Below are 22,332 nucleotides of genomic sequence, written 5' to 3' on the forward strand. Positions count from 1 at the left end.
GTTGGTTCATTCGCGTTGGAATACTTCTTCTGAAGATATTGTTGAGTGATTGCCATGCGATTCCCAGAGTTTTAATTGGAATATTGTTGGTTTTGTCTGTGATATCCAGACTATTTTCACGCTGATGTTCCGGAGTCGCTTCCAGTAGTTCAATGGAGTTTGACGACAGATCTTATGGAGGCTGAATCCTCCCTTGGCCAATAGATCGTCCATTTGCTCTTTCAAATCAAATAGTTTGGGGACGCTTTCAGCGCCTGAAAGCATATCGTCAATGTAACACTTGACCTACTGATAGCGTGCGCTGCCAGGGGAAACGCTTGACCATCATCTTCTACTTAGTTGTAGTAAGACATAGTTATACAAAAGTGGTGACGACTTCAAACCGTACGTCACTGTTAAGTCCAACTATAGCACCTTCAATGGCTGATCACTATTCTCTCTCCAAAGTATCCGTTGATATGGTTGATCGTCAGGATGTATCGCCACCTGTCGATACATTCTTAGAATGTCGGCGCTAATAGCGCGTAACGGGTACGATCAGAAGTTGAGCTGAAATGGAAGTAAGGTCTTTTGTACTGTGGGACCGGCACGCTGTGCTTGATTGATGGAAACACCAGTACTGCTCTCCGGTGATCCGTCGAAGACAACGCTGTGGCGTAGCTGCGGTGCTACTCGATGGCTTCAAGATGCAATGGTGAGGCAGGTAGAAGGCACTGCCTGCATCCTCACTGATCGATGGGTGTCATCTCGCGTAAATGATTCAAGTGCTCATACTCACAAATAAATGCCCTTATACTGCTCCTTCAACAAAGGGTCTCGATCTAACCGCCTCTCGAGTGATAAGAAACGCCATAATCCGGGAATCACCCAGCTTCAATTTTAAATCGTTGAATGGAATCCTCACAATGTAGCGCCCTGCCAAATTCCGCTGGTAAGTCGCTTTGAAATGAGCCAAGCAGGACTCTTCTTCCTTTCCGTTGATCGATGTTTCCGTGCATGTTTCCACCTCGTAAAATTTGAAGAGAATTCTGTTCAAATTGTCTTCTTCAACCATATTGGTTAAACTAAAAGATATTTTAGTTACTAGATAAAGATTGTCGCTTCGGTTCCCTTTGTTCTGCTGTCCGAAACATGTGTGGTACATACCTGTCAAATCGTATGGATTTTCCTTCTTTGACATTTAGCTCCCCTATCCTCGCCAGCAAAAGATGTTCCGGACAGCGACGACAGCGACAATCTTTATCTAGTAACTAAAATATCTTTTGTTAAACTGTTTCTTACAGTGTGGAATCCGATAGGAACTAGTCCGCTTAGGGCATCTTTAGTAATGTTACAGTTATAGTTACATTTATTTCCCGAGTTTTACATTTTATAACTGTCAAAGATATAAAACACGAAATGCATATTCAGTAGCAGTTATAAGCTCCACATGTTTTATACTGGAAAACGAAAAAATAATCTTCCGAGACCAATTCAAATGTCATACTGTTATGATGTCGATGAAATAGTATTTTTTGTAGCTGATGACGTCATCTTCTATTGTTTTGAACGAAATAAAACTCGAGTATAATCTGTTGCATTCGTGCAAAAAATACAACTAAAACAGTATTCAGTTATAAATTCCCCGACGAAACTGTTCGAATTTTGAAAACTATAACGTCTGTTGAAGATGGCATTTTTACAGTTTCAATTTCATTTCCTAACTCCCATACAGTTTATAACTCTACTAAAGATGCCCTTACAGTCCAACCGAATTGTGTTTCTTGAAGAAAAGGATGATGATCCTCGAATTCATGTTGACCCGATTTCAGAAGCTTGAAGAAAACTTCGGAACCAATCAATAGATCAACTCTGTCTGGCAAATTGAATGCTGGATCTGCCAGAACAACGCCAGTCGGAATGTGTACAATCTTCGCGTCGAATTTAGCCAAGGGAAGGTCTCCAGTTATTTTTGGAACTATTAGCAGCTCTAATGGATTCGTAGAAAACTCGCTAATTCTCGATTCCACCTTCGTATTGTTATGTACGACCCCTGCGCATTCGATAAGAACGAAATGTCAGAAATCTCGCCTGCGATGTTTACCTTCGGGTACAAGCGAGGCATCGGACCATGTAACACGAATAAAGGATTATTAGTTCTGTAGACTCGTAACCGATCAGTCGTTTTGCGCTCGAACTCCCCGATATCACGGTTAATAGCAAGACTCAAGCCTGACTCTAAAGTAATTCTCAAGGACATAAAAAGTGGCGGACGAAGGATAATCTAAGAATACGCGTGCTTAGTGAAGTGTGATAAAGAAACCAGCCGTTGCTGTGAAATCGTACAATCTATAATACTACAGTGAGCATATCGCAACCGCCTGGTGAGTCGCAGTGGTTGAAGGCTTATAAATCGGAGGAAACGAAAGGCTATTTGGTGTGAATTCCAGATTACAAGCTGTTGATTAGTTTCGTTGAAAGGCGCATTTGTGGTTAACCTTCATTCACCGTAAGCCAAAGGACGGTGAAGATCAGCAAGGCTGTCGGACCGAATTCAGAACCTTTGATATCCAAAAGTTTTCAGCGTAAAGTTTTCCATCGGTCTTCCTCCTTCACGTGTAGCAAAGGTCGCGAGTTTGGCAACGGCCACGCATCGATTGAGTCACTCTCGCTATGGCTTCTGCATAGTTGAACCATATCGCAGGGTAACAGCTTTTCAATGATTGGTTTACACGACTCAGATATTTTTAAAGTAGGAATAAGATAACTGATGACGAAAAAATATTTTATAACCCTTAGTGGCCTGATAATTTTGAAGAAATTAAACTTTTATATCCCGGGGAACTGATGAAATTCCATTTGATGATCTAGGTAGCCAAGTTGAAAAACCGCTTAGACAAAGGCAGATTCGCTCATAGTGCAAAGATATAAATTAAGCATCAGAGTGCAACAACCTGATGAGAGACTACTTTAAGGATTTCGTCCTTGCACTCCGCAAGCGGAGTTTGTAACTTCGATAATTTTAGGAGGTCGCAGTTCTTGATCGCATTATTGCAGGTTGCAGAGAAACATTTACGACAGAGACTCCTTAGTGAGGAAAAGTTAAGCTTAAACTTCAGCTGAAAAAAATAGTTGCTACATGGGAAGTAGCGAAAGGCAAATGCGGGCACGGCTGAAATTCCCAGGATTCTGCAATGGTTGCTGCGATCCGGACAACTGCCCAGACCAGAATATGGGACTGCGTTGGGTAGAATGGCAAAAGTTTACAGTTTAGCAGATAGGTACCAGATGTTGAATGTTGGGCCAGTCTAATTTATGTTTGCGATGTTTGTCATCCCTCACCAGCCCTGTGAATATATGTTGTTGTTGTCTATTGTATGTATGTAAATAGTAAATAAACGACCACCGCGGAGAGCGAATCGTTGTGTTTTCTCGTCCACTTTACGCGTCCGAAATACCCTGGGAGTTGTGTCAGTTCGCGATGTGTGTACCGTGCATTGGAAGCCTCAGTGATAACTTCCCACAGGTTATTGGGCCCAGTGCAAGTGGAAGAAAACAGCGAAATCTGGGTGAAAAGTTGCTCATAAAACAGTCGTGGAGTGTTGAAGCTGTCTCGCGCAATTCCTTTTGTGTCATTTGTTCGGCAAGGGAATACATTCGTTCCGGACTGTTGGGGTGGTAAATGCAGCAAAAATTGTTTGGAAGCAAGTGAAAGCAGCACCTGTCTCTGGGTCTGGTATTTAGTAGGGCTGGTTAGGCTGTTATCCAGTTGTCGGCCGAGTTCAGAAGCCAAAGGTGTTGGCCGTACTGAAAACTACCATTTGTGCCGCGAGTCAGGCTACAGGCCGTAATTGTAGCAGTGGTGATCGAAGTGACTGTGTGTTCGCGTTCGATTAATTTGAGTACAGGCTGTCAGCCAGAAAAACGATCGGAATAGAAATGAGGTAAGAAAGTTTTCTGATTGCGCGTTTGGGTAATAGAATTACCAAACATGGAAGATTAAATAGGAAATGCTTCTGATCAGTGTCGACCGTGGCATACGGTTAACGAGAAGAAACCGGAGCCAGTGACCGCAGCATGGTCGAAAGAAGATCAGAAGGCGAGGGCAATGATTATTCTGAATGTGGAAGATAATCAGATTGCTGCCGTTTGGTGAGAGACGCCAAATCGGCGGTCGAAGTGTGGAAAAAGCTTAAAAAGTACCACGAAAAGGCTACAGTTACGTCGCGAGTGTCGCTTTTGAAGAAGCTCTGTAGCCTGAACTACGAAGAAGGTGCGGATATGGAGGAGCACTTGTTCAAAATCGAAGAGCTTTTCGATAGGCTGTCGTATGCCGACCAGACGATTGAGTTCGTGAAGCAGCGGCTGTTGGACGAATACCACCGACGAATGGAGAAGCGAGGGGTTTCCGGTGAGTGCGATGACCGAGCGCTGAAAGTGCTGAACAGAGGTAGACAGCGAATGATAAAGCGGATATGCTACCAGTGCTGGAAACCAGGGACATCCGTGTGAATTGCCCAGTGCTGCAGAGAAGATGAACGAGCCGGAAGCGAAAACGGCAGCGAAGAGGGAACTGAATATGTTTCGGCGTGGAGGAAGCGGCAGCAGAAGAGCTGGTATGTGGATAGTGGCTGCTCGAGCCACATGACCAGCAACCTGGATTTTTTCAGCGAGATGGACGAAAGCGTAAAGCTGGATGTGACCTTGGCGAATGGTCCACCCACGGCACAATCCGCCGGAATAGGAAAGGTCTGTTGAAGTGCATCGATGGTAACGGAAAAGTAAATGAAGTGATCGTGAAAGATGTGTGCTGTATGTTCCGGGACTGGACAGTGGTTTGATTTCGGTCCGGAAGCTAGCACAAAACGGACTAAATGTGAACTTTGTGAAGTCCAGATGCGAAATTGTAAGCAAGAAGAAAGTGGAAGCTGTTGCCCAACTTTGTGGTGGATTGTATGCTGTGAGAGCCGCAGGAAGCTCAGAAATTCAGACGAGCGTTCTGTTGAGGAGGAGCTTAGAAGAAGAAGAAAACTTTACGATGACTGTGTGGACTGAAGATCAATACCGATGCTAAGTGCCGGATGAATCAAGAAGACAACGAAGCGGTAAAGAAGACCAAGCAGGAGGAGATGGTGTAGGGAAGTTCTGAAACGACTGTGTGCAAAAGCCAAATAAAACTCTATTGACTTTGTGTATGTAAACTATGGACTTTGTGTTAACTCAGTGATGAAACCGTGGAGGGGAGGAGTGTTGAATGTTGGGTCAGTCTAATTTATGTTTGCGATGTTTGTCATCCCTCACCAGCCCTGTGAATATATGTTGTTGTTGTCATGTGTATGTATGTAAATAGTAAATAAAACGACCACCGCGGAGAGCGAATCGCTTGTGTTTTCTCGTCCACTTTACGCGTCCGAAATACCCCGCCGGGAGTTGTGTCGGTTCCGCTGTGTACCGTGGGAAGCCTCAGTGATAACTTCCCACACCAGAGAGATGAAGCAGCTGGGAGCAGCCGTGGTCCAGTAAAGAGCAGGTTAGGCTACAGACCTTACGAAAGGACAGGGCAGGCAGAAAGGGGACGGTATTATTCTAGTTCGCGAGGAAGAAGGGAAAACGTAAATGGAAGGCAGCGTCCTGATTATTCACAGATGGTCTGCAACTACTGTGGCGTTAAGAGACATATTAAAAAAAATGCTTTAAATTAAAAAACTTGCATTGCGATGCAGTAAATTTGGGTGATAGCTGGCTACAAAGCTGGGGCCATCAGCGGATAGACACATCAACGAATTGCTAAGCAGAATGCGGACGGTGGATTCGGAGGACGAAAGTGACACAGATACGGATTGGAAGCACAAACGTAATGGTGCATCGGGAGCAGATCAAGATTCAAGGACGCGGCATCCTGGCAAAAGGCCGAACGATCTTTAATACGTAGGCTAGAGCCCGGCGTACAGACGAACCATATGCCAGAGGCGCCGACAGAACAAGAGGAAGGCCGTGAAGATTTGAAGGCGTGGGCTTTCCAGGGGAAGCAGTGAAAAAGCGGAAGCACCAAAACGTTGAGGAAAAGCCCAAGTGTTAGAAAAATCTAAACGTAAAAAGAAATCGAACAAAAGTGATGATTATTGTTATTATAAATAATTTCAAAGGCCATACGATGATACAGATAAAGCATATAGTTCAAAATTGAATTTCGAATTGATTATATGATTTTGTTATATGTTAACAACTCATTTTCTAGTTTATGAATTCGATCAAAGATTTGACAAATGTCAAGATATAGTAAGATAGAACTTCTCCTGAAGGGAGAATTGTTATGTACGACCCTGCGCATTCGATAAGAACGAGTAATGTCAGAAATCTCGCCTGCGATGTTTACCTTCAAGGTACAAGCGAGGCATCGGACCATATAACACGAATAAAAGGATTATTAGTTCTGTAGACTCGTAACCGATCAGTCGTTTCTTGCCTGAACTCCCCGATATCACGGTTAATAGCAAGACTCCAAGCCTGACTCTAAGTAATTCTCAAGGACATAAAACGTATGAAGTTTGAACTTGATGTTAACTTGCTGTCCATTGATTCCAGAGATGACACAGCATGCAGGCTTTCGTTTCAAACAGTGGCAAACTGTTCCGTAACAAAGTGTAAGTGGGAAGCTGAGTCCAGCGAAGCTCGACAAGCAAATTTCGAGTGGCCTTTTCCATGAACGTATACCACGGCCGTCGCAATTGGTAGACCCTGTGTCTGTTCTGTTTTACCCACGGTGCAAAGCGTGGTGGTTGTACTCCATTTAATGGTGGGAACTGGATTCTACATCGTCCTTTTTTGCTGATTTTCTTTGTGCAGGGGTGTGGTTGATTGATTTCGGTTCTCCCTGGTGAAGCAACGTAGCTGATGTCTCTGGGTACACTTCTTACACGTATGTGTTAATTTACAATCGATTGCTGTATGTCCTCTTTGTAGACAATTGAAGCATGATGGATTTTTGCGTAATAAAATCAGCCTTCTTGAATGCATCACATTTCCAAAATGGATGCGGTTTTTGCAATGAACGCAGTGATGAGCGCATGACCTTTCAACTCTGTCTTTACTGCCGATCGATTTAGCTTCGCCGGCTCAGTGAACGTCTTTGTTGTTGGTTGAATTTTCTCCAAAGCTTTGGATCTGTCATTCAAGAAGTCCAACATATTTGTGTACTTGGGAAGCTCACCCAAACCTTCCGTGTCTCGTAATCCATTTTTAATGTTAGAATATTCAAGATAACCATCTCACCCAACCCAACGACTGGCAGGTTTGGTGAGTGCATCGACATTTTTGTTGCAAATATCGATCATTCTTCGTAGATCAACAGCACTTTCCTTAGTAATTTTTGGAAGGCTTAGAATAGCTTCAATGTGCTTGTTGACAATGAGCCGTTTATCCTCGAATCTATTTCGAAGCGTTTTCCAGGCTTCGGCATAATCATTGTTATTGATGATATCCTGGTCTATTATACCTGCTGCTTTTCCTACCAACGCGTTTCGAAGGTGGTAGAGCTTAATAGCCGGCGATTCTGCGTTGTAACGGGCCATAATATTCTCAAACATACTGCGGAAGGCGTACCAATTCTCATATGAACCGTCGAAAGTATAGGCAATGGTACCTTCAACGGCGGAAGATTCGATTGCATTACCTGATTCTGTGGCTGTGGTCGAGAGGGGGCTAGCTGAAGATCAACTTTCATCGTATCTTCGATCATCTGTGTCAGCTGAACAATCAAGTCGCTATAAACCTGCTCGAATTCGATATACAGTGACTGTTCGCTAATTGGGGTTTTTCTAGTTGGGGCGTTTTAGTTGGGGTTCCTACTGATTAATTGGGTCGAAACCCAATTAAAAAGCAGCAGCTAAACGTCATAATGTGATGTCAAAAACGCGTTGACATTTTGTTTCCGTGTTTGTGGCGGGATCGATATTTTCTGCGCGTAAAATTTTACCTTTGTTCAATGCAAAAGTAAACAAATATTGACGCTTGTCAAAACGCCCCAATTAGCGAACGGCATTCGCAATGGGGCGTTGAGGTCGCCCGTGCCCAATTAGCACGAACCTGTACACCCATTTTTCTTCTTGCGTTTGGCGCTCTTCGCTAAGAGGAAAGTCGTAGATTTCGTTTTGGAAGTCATTGAAATCATAACATCGTTTCCACTTGCATCTGGAATGAGTGGTTCTTGTTTGTTATTGGCTCCATTCTGGATCCAACACCGCCACAAAAACCTTTGCATCTTTTCTTCTTACTATTTCACGTTTCTTCACCAATGTTTGAATCTTCGCTTCCATTTTCTTCTTCTCTTCTCCTTCTTTGTGCTGTTTTTTTCTGATTGCTCACGGAGAGCGGATTCGAATCCGATCTTTCTTCCGCGTTGCACTGTCGTCACTTTGCTTTTTTCGTATACGCACTGGCGTTCGCTTCATGCTACTGCTCAGTAGCGTTCACAAAACTCGGCGTCCGCGAGAACACGCCGTTTTACGTGTGCGATCAATCGATTCGCCAAGATATGGCGTCTACAGATAAAGTCAAATCGCGTTAACAAATATTCGAATCGCCAAAATGGCGTCTACGAGGAACACGCCGAAACGCGCCGAAACCGAATCGCCAAATTATCGCGTCCACAAAGAAAACGCCGGTGCGTTTTATCGTTCACGAACATTCGAATCGCCAATATGGCGTCCACAAAGAGCACGCCGAAACGCGTCGTTTATCGCTTGTGCGTAGCACACGCGTCGTAGTTTTTGCTTTCCACGGCTATTTCCGCATCCCGTCAACGGCAACCGATCACCATCGAAGTGTCCACTAATCCGGTCGATGGGACCAAATGTTCCTCCGAATAGCTCACTTGGGACAACTTGGATGATCTAAGACGGGAACCAAAAAAAATTCTTGCGTCCGTACGGGTTGAAAGCTCACTTTATTCCAACATAAAAATTGTTCTTACAAAAATGGTGTATATAATGTGTGTGTGTTTGTATGTGAGGGTGACTACAAATGTCTGTATGGGTGGACTGTATACTCGAAGTGGAGTAATGTTTTGATTGGACGTAACAAAACCGTTCACGTAAGGGCCACGTGCCACAGCCCGAAATGTGTAAGAGCATGAACGGGAACCTTTTTACGAACGAGCGTGAAGTGATCCAATCCGTCAGCATTACGGAGAGCACCTGAATGGCGATGTTGTACACAACGGTGGCGGTATGTTAATTAATATGGGAGCACGAGTGCAGGACATACGGCTTCCGGCTTTGAATCTCCAGGAAATCCATGAGGAGATCGGCCGGCTGAAAAACAACAAAGCCCCTGGAGTTGACCAACTACCAGGAGAGCTGTTTAAACACGGTGGTGAGGCACTGGCTAGAGCTCTGCACTGGGTGATTATCAAGGTTTGGGAGGATGAGGTTCTGCCGCAGGAGTGGATGGAAGGTGTCGTGTGTCCCATCTACAAAAAGGGCGATAAGCTGGGTTGAAGCAACTACCGCGCAATCACATTGCTGAATGCCGCCTACAAGATATACTCTTATCGGCTAAAACCGCTAACACCAATCGCAAAAGAGTTCGTGGGTTAGTACCAGGCCGGATTTATGGTTGAACGCTCTTCCACAGACCAGGTGTTTTCCGTACGTCAGGTATTGCAAACATGCCGCGAGTACAACGTGCCCACAGATCATCTATTTATTGACTTCAAAGCCGCATATGATGCAATCGATCGGGGCCAACTATGGCAGCTAATGCACGAAAATGGATTTCAGGATAAACTGATACGGATTAGTTTGAGTTTCGGGGGCATTCTTGAGTCTCTTCGAAACGCGCAGAGTGTTCTGACGGGAACAAGAAGGCGACGTACACAGCGGGCAAGGTAGATGGTTCAGGTGGAAGACGATTTGCGGGCCCCGCGCAGACTGCGTGGTTGGCGATGAATTGAGAAAACCACGCCAGTTTATTTATTTTTGACTGGGATACATCGGAAATGGAAAAAGTATATTCCGTCTCCCATATGTGTTTTCCAGAGCCAGCAGTTCCGTACAAACATCTTCGCCCTGTGCGTGAAGCTGTCCACGGATTAAGTGCCCATTTCTGGTACAGAAAGACTATTAGGCTGAATTGCGACATCTAAACTGTTGATGGGATCGCATTGTGGAAGCAGGAGAACAAAAGATATTTTAGTTACTAGATAAAGATTGTCACTGTCGTCGCTGTCCGGAACATCTTTTGCTGGCGAGGGTAGGGGAGCTAAATGTCAAAGAAGGAAAATCCATATGATTTGACCGGTATGTACCACATGTTTCGGACAGCAGAACAAAGGGAACCGAAGCGACAATCTTTATCTAGTAACTAAAATATCTTTTAGAAGAACGCATCGCTCCTCCATCAACTGGAGCTGGAAAACATCAACAAAGCAACGTCGAATGCATGGCTGGTCCGCGGTGCACGTTCAGAAACAGAATGGTAGCCATCCAGGACTAGGCAATTCGAGGAACCAATAATCAATTTAAGATTTTTTTTTATTCAAATTAATCCTAAAATTATGTAATATAAAAATGGGTCAAAACGCAACTAAAAATATAATGAAAAAGGTACACAGTTAGCCCACATCACCGGCTCACGATAATCGGTACAACATTTTGCGCTGGAGGCGATGCTGCAGCTCACCGCGCCTGATCATGGTGTGGATCACCTTCAGAATTGCCCGCTCTGGATAGGTTTGTCTGGCAAAGTCCTGAATGATACTCTGCTCCGAAACCTGGGAGCCGATGGCAAAGCGACGTTTTAGCTGCTTCTCGATCCGGTGCAGCACTTCGGTGTCCTCTTCAGTGGAGAAGCCTTCCGCTCCGGCCAGCGAACCGGACATGGCGGCATCAAGGGTTGACACCTGGAACAAGCGCAACGCTTCCGTGACATGCGCTTCAGTGGCGAACGGCTGAAGTTGCATCTTTGCAAGAGACTCCGAAATACGGATGATGGCTTCCAGCTGACGAACGGTGATCGGGATAGAGAGGCGCTTGTCCGCCATGCGTTCATGTTCACCAGCACCGCTGCGCATCAGCACATAGCGGGACTTGAGCTTCTCAGCTGCTTCCTCGTTCAAGCGAGGTCCACAATGCATCCGGCAGTAGTTGATGTACTTTTTGAATTGAGCCAACGGAATCTCCCCTTCTTGCGTTTCCAGCGTTGTCTTGTTGGCATTCATGTGGACATTCATGACGTGCTTGGCCAACGTAATATCCCTGGTTTGATCGTGAACGTCCTTCACGATGAAGATCATGTCGAAACGGGACAGGATCGTTGGCATAAAATCAATGTTCTCCTCACCCTTGGTATCGTCCCAGCGACCGAAGATGGAATTGGCAGCGGCCAGGACGGAACAACGCGAGTTAAGAGTGGTCGTGATGCCAGCCTTGGCGATGGAAATCGTTTGCTGTTCCATAGCTTCGTGAATAGCGACGCGATCGTCTTCCTTCATCTTATCAAACTCATCAATACAGACCACACCGCCATCAGCCAGTACCATGGCACCTCCTTCCATTACGAAGTTGCGCGTCGCCGGATCTCTGATCACCGAAGCCGTCAAACCAGCAGCACTGGATCCTTTGCCGGACGTGTAAACTGCAATCGGTGCTACCTTCTCCACGAACTTCAACAACTGAGACTTTGCCGTACCGGGATCTCCGAGAAGCAAAATGTTGATGTCACCACGACGGTTCAACCCATCCGGCATACGCTTTCTCGATCCTCCAAACAACAGACACACGATAGCCTTTTTTATATCCTGCGAGCCGAAAATGCTCGGAGCCAAACTTTCAGCCAGGGTGTCGTAAATGTTCGGATTGGCCCCCAACTTGCGGAACAGCGACTCCTCCTCGGTCGTGATGTTGCTGAACCGCGAAATAGATCCCATGCCCTCGGTGTCAACCGTGATTCCAACCACCCTCATGTACGGAGCTCGAACACCAATGATGGCCTTCTCGCGACCATCCTGTCTACTTGGCTTTCCAATTTTGCGAATCGAGAAGATTCCATGAATCAGAACTCGATTACCCGGAACCACTCGCTCGCAAAGGGTACGATCGCAAAACAGCTGCATGTGCCGAGGGATCTCTCCTTGGGGAATAAAATCCGGCAATTCTTGCAGCTTCAGCACCTGGAAAATGGAACATTAAGTATTAACAATAAAATATTCGTATAAGATTCTTCTAGGGATTGGATAAAGTTTGAGACATTAGCAACATTATTGCAATACTCTTACCTGAAAGTCAACACATTTGCACTTGTCCGGCATGATGAAATAGGGGTCTAAAGGGCAGCTTGGGCGACCGGTCTGTTCCGTGGTACACTTTCTTGGAAGCTGGTAACCCTCCAAACCTGGGTTGACCGGCAGATTCGGAATCACATTGCTGCAGGAACGACACTGAATTGAAATTCTGGTCGCCTTAGCCTTGATCCCGGAGGCTGCAATAATTATACCGCCGATCTTGACCAACCGCGAAACACATTCCGACTTCATGTCGCGAATATTTGTCGGATTGGCACCGGAAGTGAGCAGAATTTGAATGTCATGAATCTGCTCCTCATCTACCGGTCTGGGAGCCGTGATTTCATCAGCCACTTCTCTAGCTGCTTCCTCGAAAATTTGCAAATGTTCCGTCGGCTGCTTGTAAAGCTTATCCGCCAGGGTTTCATCGAATCCCGTTAAGTCTTCGATTTCCACCTCCAGATAGTATCGTCCCAGCAGATAGTTCCGCTTCAAGGTATCTCTGTAATTGCACAAAAGACAAAATGATCTTCATCCCAACTAAAATAAAATGCCATATCAAAAGCTTACCGATATTTATAACTGAAATTGGCCTCGCAGAAGGTCCGGATGAATTCTCGGTACTTTTTCTTCAGCTGCTGCAGGTTGATCTGATTCGAGTTCTGCTGCTGCCCGTCGTCGCCAAAGTTGTCCGAGAAGAATACTCCTGCATCGTCGAATCCCTCCATGCTTTCTAATGAATTCACTTGAACAGATTAGACTCAAACACAATCGGGGCTACTTTGAACTTAAATTTGTGGACTATTTTACGTTTTTGCCCTGAACTTTCGTGGTCACACCAACTGATATCTCCAAAAAATTGGATGTTGCCGTAAAACGCGCGCTTGTTCGGTATCGGTACCGGGCTCTTGGACTGTTTGCGTTGATTTGGCGCGAAAATCAGCTGTCATCGCAGTGTTGTCATTTTTGTTGAAGGAAGTGAATTTAGCCGAGTGCATCAGCGTTAGCCCTTTACAAGCATACACGGAACAGCAACACTCCGCGATTGCTTAAATCATATTTAAAGATAGCCTCACACCTCAGGAATTTGGTCCGCGGATTTTTTTTCCCAGGTATGCGATGTTTTCGGGATTTGGGCACGGAAAATCAAAATCCCGGCTCCAACACCTCAGGAAAATTTTCTGCCGGATTTTGGTCCCCGTGCATTTTAAATGGGGCCGGGATTTTTATTTTCCGTGTTTAAATCCAGAAAACATCGATGCCTGGGAGCTGCGGACTCGATCGATTCTAATTTTCAAGATATTTTGCTTGAAGCCCGAAAATTTCCTCTAGGCGTTCAATGTACACGCTACGATTTTCTCACATCGAATTATCATTATGTTTATCTTTTAAAAAATAATTTCAAAGATTTCGTCGATTTACTGAATTGCATAAATTATTGTGCCGATCGTAAAATTAAATCATGCTGTTCAAGACAAAATTTTCAAAACGACTTATCTGCTTTTGTAAACAAAGATTCAAACGAAGATTTCACGAATCTGATAGCTCTCCCACGCATACCAACACCACCAACAGGTAACGGCATCCTTCACCTACCTATTGATGGTGATGGTTTGCGTGAGAGAGCTATCAGATTCGTCAAATCGTCGTTTGAATCTTTGTTTACAAAAGCAGATAAGTCGTTTTGAAAATTTTGTCTTGTGTTAACTTATTAAAATTCCTCGATAGGTTTGAAATGACACAAAATAATTTATTTTTTTTTAGAAATGAACTATAATTAGTATGAATTGATATACACGTGTACCGCAGACAGACGTTCAAGTTCGACTCGCTAACTTGTGTAAAAAACATGGCCGTCGGGTTTCCAAGTGGCAATAAGCGAAGAGATGGCGCCACATGTCAAAACGGCAAACCCGGCAAACGTTATTTGCCGTTTTGTTTTGATTTTTAATTCATCAAAATATTTTAGTTTCTTGATCGGATCTGCTGGATGAGACTCTTCATAAAAATGCATGATCACGCACACACGCGCTGTTGAAAAATGAATCGAAAAATGCTCAGCACGCCCGAGATGATATATGTTACTCATGACAAGTTACTTCATTTTTGATTTTAAATCCTTTTCCATGCCCTAATTGACTGGACTATTCGTTGGATTTGCAATGAAAAAATCTACAATTTTCGGACCATGCACAATCGCAAAAAACGCATGTAAAGCAAGGATCTAGGTAAAATATCCAACGAGATGTTCCGAAAAGATGGTAACAACATACACGGTGTTTCACAATTTCTTTACTATATGCTGGCAAGAACTGCAAGTAAAGTGATTTGCTTAGCTACCTTGTTTAAGTCGATTGTAAAGTCGTTTAGATAAAAAAAGATTGTTGCGGCCGTGCGGGGAGATCTTTGTTGAGTGTTTCTGTTTTGCTTCCATGGTTCGGTGGGTGGCAAACGTGGGTGAGATAGAAGGCGATCGGCAAAACGTCAGTTTTCATGTAGCAATAAGTTGTATAGGCGGCGCTAGCGTGCTATGCAATTCCAACGTATTTAGATTTGAAAATTTACACAAGAAAATCGAATTCAAATGTATGAGCTTAAACGTCTGTCTGCGCGTGTACTCTCTCGGCTGCGCTCAGAATGCTCAAAAACTCTCTCGATGCGATGGATACTTTTTGACAGATTGCTTTGGAGATTTTTTGACAGTCGTTTCGTCTCTATCCGCAGCTCCCAGATCGATGCGATCGCATATGCAAAAATACATGGGGAAAAAATCCGCGGACCAAATTCCCGAGGTGTGAGATTGCCTTTTGGAAAACTCAGGCTATTGACAGCCCATCGCCAGATCGTAGCCAAGATGTCCCGGGCTATATTTTTTTTCATATATTGTCGGCGTAGCACCAAGTTAGAATTCGGAAATCGGGACTTCCGAACCAAACTTTCTTCCGAAGTTTTATTTGTCAAACTAATTGATGCGTTGTTTAGCGCATCTTTAGGCGAATCCAGCGCACTACTTCCGAAGTTGAGAAAGTTGCCTGTATCTGGAGAAAAATCCAACTTCGGTATAAAAAGCGGTATAAATTTATTCCGGATAGACAATACTGCGTTTCAAGTATTGTCACTAGGGATCCTATAATGAGAGATATGCGAAAGTGGCCATTGTAAGCCAATCGAGCATTGAGAACTGTCAAAACGTGAGCCAAATGAACATTGTTATTGTTGCAGATTGAGACGAGGTTGAGAGGTATTGAGATAGATTTTAAGAAAAGTTTCATCGAATAAACAATTTGTTTTACTTTCGCGAGTAGAAGTAATCTAATTTATGTACAGTGAACGTTCGCTAATTGGGGTTTTTCTAGTTGGGGCGCTTTTTAGTTGGGGGTTCGCTAATTGGGGCGAAACCCAATTAAAAAGCAGCTAAACCCAATTAAAAAGCAGGATCGATATTTTCTGGCGCGTAAAATTTTCTTTTGTTCAATGCAAAAAGTAAACAACATTGACGCTTGTCAAAGCGCCCCAATTAGCGAACGGCATTCGCTAGTTGGGGTGAGGTCGTGCCCCAATTAGCGAACGATCATTGTAATGCTTATTTAAAAGCTGTTTGTGGACAGACAAACATATTCCAAATTGTTATTAAATGCAAAGTCATACACAAGCTTCAACATTTTGCGCTGCGGCAAGTGCTGGAAGCGTTTGCTAACAAAAGTAACAGCGTTGCTAAATCATCTGGAAAAGTATTTGCATATCTCTCATTATAGGATCCTTAATTGTCACCGGCTCGGGAAAACTGGGGTGGCATTGCGCATCTCGATTCGAACGTAATTCTATCGAGTCGAACATATTTGGCATTATGGCTTTCGATTCGATCTCGAAAACGACTCATCGTTCGAGTATGCTCGAGGAGGTACAAGAATAACGAGATGTTTTGGCATCATGGAAGCTCGATAGCACACTGAAAACGACTCAAGTCGAATGAAAAACACTCGTCACCTTTATAGCTTTCGAATGTTAATCGAGAATAATTTCTTGCTGGAAGTTTTTAATTAAATTTGTTATTATTTCTGCTTACGGGAAGAGAATAAATGTTTAATTATTGTATCTTGAAGGAAAGAATGTCATTAGTATATCTACTTTTATAGCTTCCTGACCATATGCAATATCTAATTATCCCGAAATCCGCATAAAAACGACTTCAACTAAAATCGTTTTTTTTGCAGTTTTCACGTATTTCGCGTATTTCACGTAAACCGCGTGAAAAAATCTTTGGGGAAATCTGCGTAAAAACGTGTATATTCCAAAATCTACGTAAAAATAGTTGAGTTGAGAAAAAATGCGCAAGAAATGACCCAAGTGCATTTAACTAAAACACATGGAAACATCAAAGTAATTTATTATCGAATCCTTCTTTAGCTTTAAATTATTTAGCTCAAAATTGGATATGTGGCATAAACTTGAATAAACATAAAACTTATAATTTGTGTCGTAACTATATCTCAATTTACAAAACATATCGTATCGGCATAATGTTTTAATCGGTTGCAACTGCTCAATAAATAATATTGCTTTTTATAGTAATTTCATTTCATTTTCATTTTGCAGCGTTTGATGGGGCAATGAGAGCGCAAGTCAATCCAAAGCCGATAATAGAGAGAGAGGTTCGGATTTGGAATCGACTCGACACTAATGCAAAATGTAATTGAATGCAAACTAGTCAATGATCAAAGGCTAAAATGATAATTTCAAGATTTCTAGTACAACGTTTTTCTAGTTATTAAAAGCAATGTTTAAAATGCAATGTCTTCTTTTTTGCCTTAGAAGCATCTGATGTGGTTTGAAGACCACTTAGTCATATAGTACAATTATAAGTTATTTAATGTGTTAGCTTTTTGTGACCACATTGAAAATATAAAAAAAATATTGCGAATTAGTGTTCTATTTTCAACTTTTATTTAAGCAGAATGAAAATTAAATGACTTTGTTTGCTCTGAGTGTACACGTAAAAAAATTTAATGTTATTTATTATTAATATTTCTAATACCTTTTTGCCAAAGTAGGCTCTTAATGATATGTATAAGAAAAAACTTATACATCGCATTAGTCACATACATTCATTAACTTATGAATGTTATTAGCTTTTTGGTATGGGATCATTCATTAGGTGGCATAATAAAGAGTATAAGTATTTTCGAATGGTTTTTTGCCAAAACATATAAGGTTATTTTTTTACGTGTAGGTTATGCGTTCGTCAAATCACTTTGTTTACCTAAGTCATTGTTTCGTCAATGTTTTTAAGCTGTGTCGACACTACAAACTCAATGTAAGTTGTATAATGTAAAAGTGGAAACTGCTAAAGAACTTAGTTTGTTGCATTATATTTTTTTGTCAAGGTTGCCTATAGCTTTAAACTGTTCTAACATGTAGCTTTATCGTTGATTAATTACGGTGATTATCTATTAAGTTCTAATCAAGGTCAGGTATAGGATTCACTTTTAGGTGGCAAGCTAAAGCTTCATCACGCCTATTGCCTATCTGTTTGTAAAAATTATCGAGAATGAAGCCGTTATAAGATTGTTTATATACCATCATTATAATGTGTGGTATTTTTTATTATTGCTCTTCGAAGTGAGGCATAACAAAATAAAACTGGCACCACGTTCATAGTTTTGAAAAAACTTCTACTCAGTGAATCCAGCAGTCGATTCCTACAGATATCTGGAATACTTTTGTTTTCAATAAATACCTAGCTAGCTAAATGTAAGCGTGGCTACGACTCAGCGTCACAGGGAACGCATCAGAAAAGTATTGCCGAAAAGAAGAGAACTCACATCATTATCACTGATGAAAAGGCCTCTGCCTGACTGCACTACCATTCAAGGCTCCAAGACACGATTGTAGTATTCAGAGTAAGCGGCTAATGATTTTAGTTTGTATAAGTGATTCTAGACTATGAATTGCGGATAGTACATTAAACATAAGCAATCAAATATACCAATGGTGAAATCACATATTTCGCGTGCCCCAATTACCGTACAATGTGACAAGTTATACTTAGACTTGATTCGAACTCTCAATTTTGCATATGCACTTATATTGATCTCTATCGTGAAAGAATCTGTGCATGACTGGGTATTTGAGGAGTATGAGAGGAAAACATATTGAATTTTGAATGAATCGGTAGCTTGCTGAGGGGCTGATAGAGGTTGCGCGGCAGGAGTATGGCAATGCTGGCGTACTGCCTTACCGCCGTATGAGATGGGATGGTGTTGGTAGCAATGCGCTGCGATACTAAGTTCAATAAAAGTAAAACGAACAGTCGCACCGCTCTTCAACGGCGGATTCCATTCAGCCGTTTTCGGCTGGAATACGACAGTACTGTACAGGCCACTTCGGCATTAGTCTGAATAAATAAATAATAATTGTTATTGGTATTTGATGGCTTTTATGTTGCTCGGCACACAATATCCACCGTTAGGTCGTCCGAATTACAAATTTTAGACATCTAGGTCTATTCCACGATTAGAGTGACGTGAGGTGAGTAGACTCGGCTTGTCTGGGCGGTTCCCTGAGTCGAATTCAGTGAGAAGAGTCGTTGTGAATGAACTAGGAATGAACTCACTGTATTCTGACAGTCGATTTTCAACGACGGATGTCGCTGTGGGGTGACTTTCAAGTAACGACTACAGTCGTGATGTTTTCATCTGTCGAGTAGCAATGGAGGTGAAAAAGTAAGTTTTATTTGTTTCTATCTATATATAACCCGGTCTAAATGAAACAAAAATTTCAGGATACGAATCACAAACAGGAAGCAATTCCAGTTGCTGGTGACGAGAATGGAGGAAAATCCACATGTTGCCAAAGGATTGAAGTTCTGCGAAGGGATGCAAATCTCTAAGCAGAACTTTTCCGAAATTTGGGGTGGCTTAACAAAAGGCCTGAACAGCTTGGAACAGCTGGAATGGAACAATTGTTGAAGGCAAATGATGAATATACAAAGCATCTGCTTTTGTTCTTTGGAGTTTCTAAGAGTGCCTTCTTGAAAGGCTTACTTTTGGATGTCAATAATGTTTCAAATTCTTTTTTACGTCACACGTGTCGTAAAAGGAGGCTGTAAAACAAGTGACGTATAAAAACTGCAAATAAAAGAGGGTTGAGTGTATCATCAATCGTAACCATTCCGTTTTCAGATTACTTTTCTACTCTGATCCTCATAAAAGTAAGTGAGATACAAGATATCCAAAGCATCTTACAGGGAATCGATTATGTGTTTACCGCTGTAGCGGAGAACTTAACGATCGGCCGAGAGTGCTACAGCGGCCTTCTGGTAATATTCAACTGGATCAACTCAAACGCTATAAAACGTGGGCTACATGACCTGGTTTTTCAACTGTATCCATGCCGCAAGACAAGGCCCTGGCTCTGTGCGGCGTGTTCTAGAAGAACATGCTTTGCCTATGCTGGCATTATCATCATCTTCACGCCTGATATCCCTCACAGATGAAGTGTGGCACTGATGTAGAAATTATCTCGGTGATCATTAACCAGAAAAAAACTCGAGAAACAGCCTTTTCGCAGAGTACCGCAGAACTTCCAGGCTGGCCACTGCCCAGTGCAAACCCCTAAAAACCCTGTAAAAAAGTGTTTATATCAATTTCAATTAGGAAAAATAAAATAATGCAAATCAGAGTGAAATTTGAGATGTTTTTTTTATAATTTAATTAATTAAAGAAAACTAATTTATCATATTCATTTGGCATGTACAACGAAATACATCGCACTGCCTTACATCAAATTATTTTACATCGCTACATGTTTTAAATAGTGCTGTAACAATAAAATAAGGGAAGATCCATAAAGTACGTCACGCAAAATTTGGCGATTTACAACCCCCCCTCCCCCCTTCGTCACACTTCTTGTATTAAACTTCTAAAATTTTTGTATGAGTCGTCACGCTGCTCGGAACCCCCCCTCCCCCCTAGGAGCGTGACGTACTTTGTGGATGGCCCCTAATGTATACTTTGATGATATTTTTTATCCGGGTTTCCAAAGGAAATTAAACCGTATTGAAAAGGAAAATTTCTCCATTTCATGAATAATTTCTTCGAATTTCCTCGACAAGTTCTCAAAATTTCCTGAAATTTTCACCGTATTTTCCTTTGGGGTGGTCAACGCGGTCTATCGTCCTTCACAGACTCGTTAAAATTTTTCGTGAAATTCATAAAAAACAGTCGCATCGGGGTACTCCGTGGGTTGCCATGAGTTGAGTCTATCGCCCTTTAAAGATGGATAATCTTGCGGGGAAAGATCTTCGGTTACTTTATGCTGCATGTTTCCCGATATTCTATAAGGCGTGATCAAATATGGTTTCAAAGGGTAGCCGGCATCACCTGTCGAATAGAAAATAAATTGGTTTATTCTTATATAAATTAAGTAATCATTTTTCAAGGATTTAAAAACAAATTTCTTAAACTTCAATTCAGTTAAAATTATTCCATATGAGCATAATGTGACTGTAGCTCTTTTTCTTCTTTACCTCCTTCAATGGTACTACATCCCAACTATAACTTTGCTAGTTTTTCAATGTGTTCTATAAGCATTTTCTTAGTTATTTATCGAAAGCCTTTCTATGCCCTATTGCAAGAGTTTGTATCTTGTTTGTGTACAATGCACACTATGCTCAGGAAATATAGAATCCACTCGCCATCTCCCGATTAGCAATCCTACGCTCTTGTTGGCAACGCTAACCGGAAACCCATTAGTACTCACCTAAGATCCATGAATTCCGATCGCCATTAATGGAATGTGTTTCCAGCATTTGATTTAGAGCGCTTGTGTTCCAAATAAATGAGTCATGTGAAGACCCAGGATGGTTTGCATCGACGTATCGAATGATCATCTTATGGTCACAAACCTAAGGTTCAGTTAAAATTATTTTCTTCGTACAAAATTGATAAACTAAGCATACATACCATCATAACGTTCAGACTGTGATAACCTTTACGATTGGAATATAGATGCTGCACATCATGTTTCTGCTTGATTATTTTTATGTGACTTCCATCAACACAATTAATGACACCAGGAATTCCAGACTTCTCGAAAAAACCCATTTTAATTGCATTTTTTTCATCGTCATTCGTAGGAAACTTAATCGCTGTTTTGCAAATTTGTTCCTCAAAAACATCGATAATTTTAGACAACATTTTTGACATTGTTGGCTGAGCAACTCCAACGAAGAGGTCATTTCCAGCTCCTTTTTGATAGCTGCCTTCAGCGAAAAATCTGAGGGCAGCCGCTAGTTTAATGATAGGTAAAACTGTGGACGATCCTACTCCCAAATTTCCATCGAGAATATAAAATGGTGTCTGAATAAATCTTTGGAAACTCGGAAATACTCCACGAACCTGAATATTGGGTTTTGATTGTTAGCTTTATCGATTATGAGGCATATGTGGGTGAAAATGGGTCACTGCTCGACGGTTGCAATGCACTTAAGAAGACAACTGTTCAATTTTTGTTTCAAAATCTATAAACTAACTATGAGAGCGTTGACCCATTTCTATAATCACAGAGAATTTACTGAAACTTACGTATTAGATGGCAAATCTAGAGGATTTGATGCATCTCGAAGCTTTCGACGCTCAACTCTAACTGTGCATAAATCTTCGTTAGTCATATTATCACCCTCGGAATCGCTATCAAACCAGAAGTCAAAGCAGCTCATGGTTAAGTTGTTAATCGTGAAGTTTTCTACGCACCTAGAACAGTATTTGATTTCAAATTGAATGAACAATTAAATACCAAAAGTACAAATAACTTAGCTACATCAGGAATTTCTGTTTTATCAAAAAATAATAGAAACTTCGAACACGAAACTATCATATAATTTGTTCCACGTAAAAGTATACAGCAGTTGACCTATTATTAATTATGGCGAATGATTTTTTTTTTTCTACAAAATTTGCAAATAACTTCAATTTTACTGCAGAAATATATTTCAATCCGATAAAATAAACACGATCTCAACGCTTTCGATTATTTTTTGTGAAATATATGTTTTATTCCTTTGAGTATACAGT

At 42.0% G+C, this 22,332-nt stretch overlaps 1 protein-coding gene and 1 pseudogene across 1 annotated transcript; both read right to left on the reverse strand.

Moving 5' to 3' along the window:
• Positions 1–10,493: 10,493 nt before the first annotated feature.
• On the reverse strand, positions 10,494–13,170 carry LOC134220267 (DNA replication licensing factor Mcm5). The gene is made up of 3 exons (XM_062699272.1): positions 12,830–13,170; positions 12,254–12,761; positions 10,494–12,148 (listed from the first exon to the last, which is right to left on the reverse strand). Exons 1-3 carry the CDS (start codon positions 12,985–12,987, stop codon positions 10,610–10,612), a joined length of 2,205 nt encoding a protein of 734 aa, XP_062555256.1. The 5' UTR covers positions 12,988–13,170; the 3' UTR covers positions 10,494–10,609.
• Positions 13,171–20,449: 7,279 nt separating this feature from the next.
• On the reverse strand, positions 20,450–21,977 carry LOC134205934 (putative nuclease HARBI1; annotated as a pseudogene).
• Positions 21,978–22,332: the final 355 nt, after the last annotated feature.

The sequence above is a fragment of the Armigeres subalbatus genome, chromosome 1 (assembly GCF_024139115.2).
Source record: "Armigeres subalbatus isolate Guangzhou_Male chromosome 1, GZ_Asu_2, whole genome shotgun sequence".
Lineage (NCBI taxonomy): Eukaryota > Metazoa > Arthropoda > Insecta > Diptera > Culicidae > Armigeres > Armigeres subalbatus.

Excerpts from the sequence above, each read along its gene's own strand:
- LOC134220267 (XM_062699272.1), bottom strand. The coding sequence starts at position 12,987 with ATGGAGGGATTCGACGATGCAGGAGTATTCTTCTCGGACAACTTTGGC. Across the intron at positions 12,762-12,829 it reads AATTTCAGTTATAAATATCG|AGATACCTTGAAGCGGAACT; the intron begins GTAAGCTTTTGA and ends GTGCAATTACAG. Across the intron at positions 12,149-12,253 it reads GCAAATGTGTTGACTTTCAG|GTGCTGAAGCTGCAAGAATT; the intron begins GTAAGAGTATTG and ends TCCATTTTCCAG.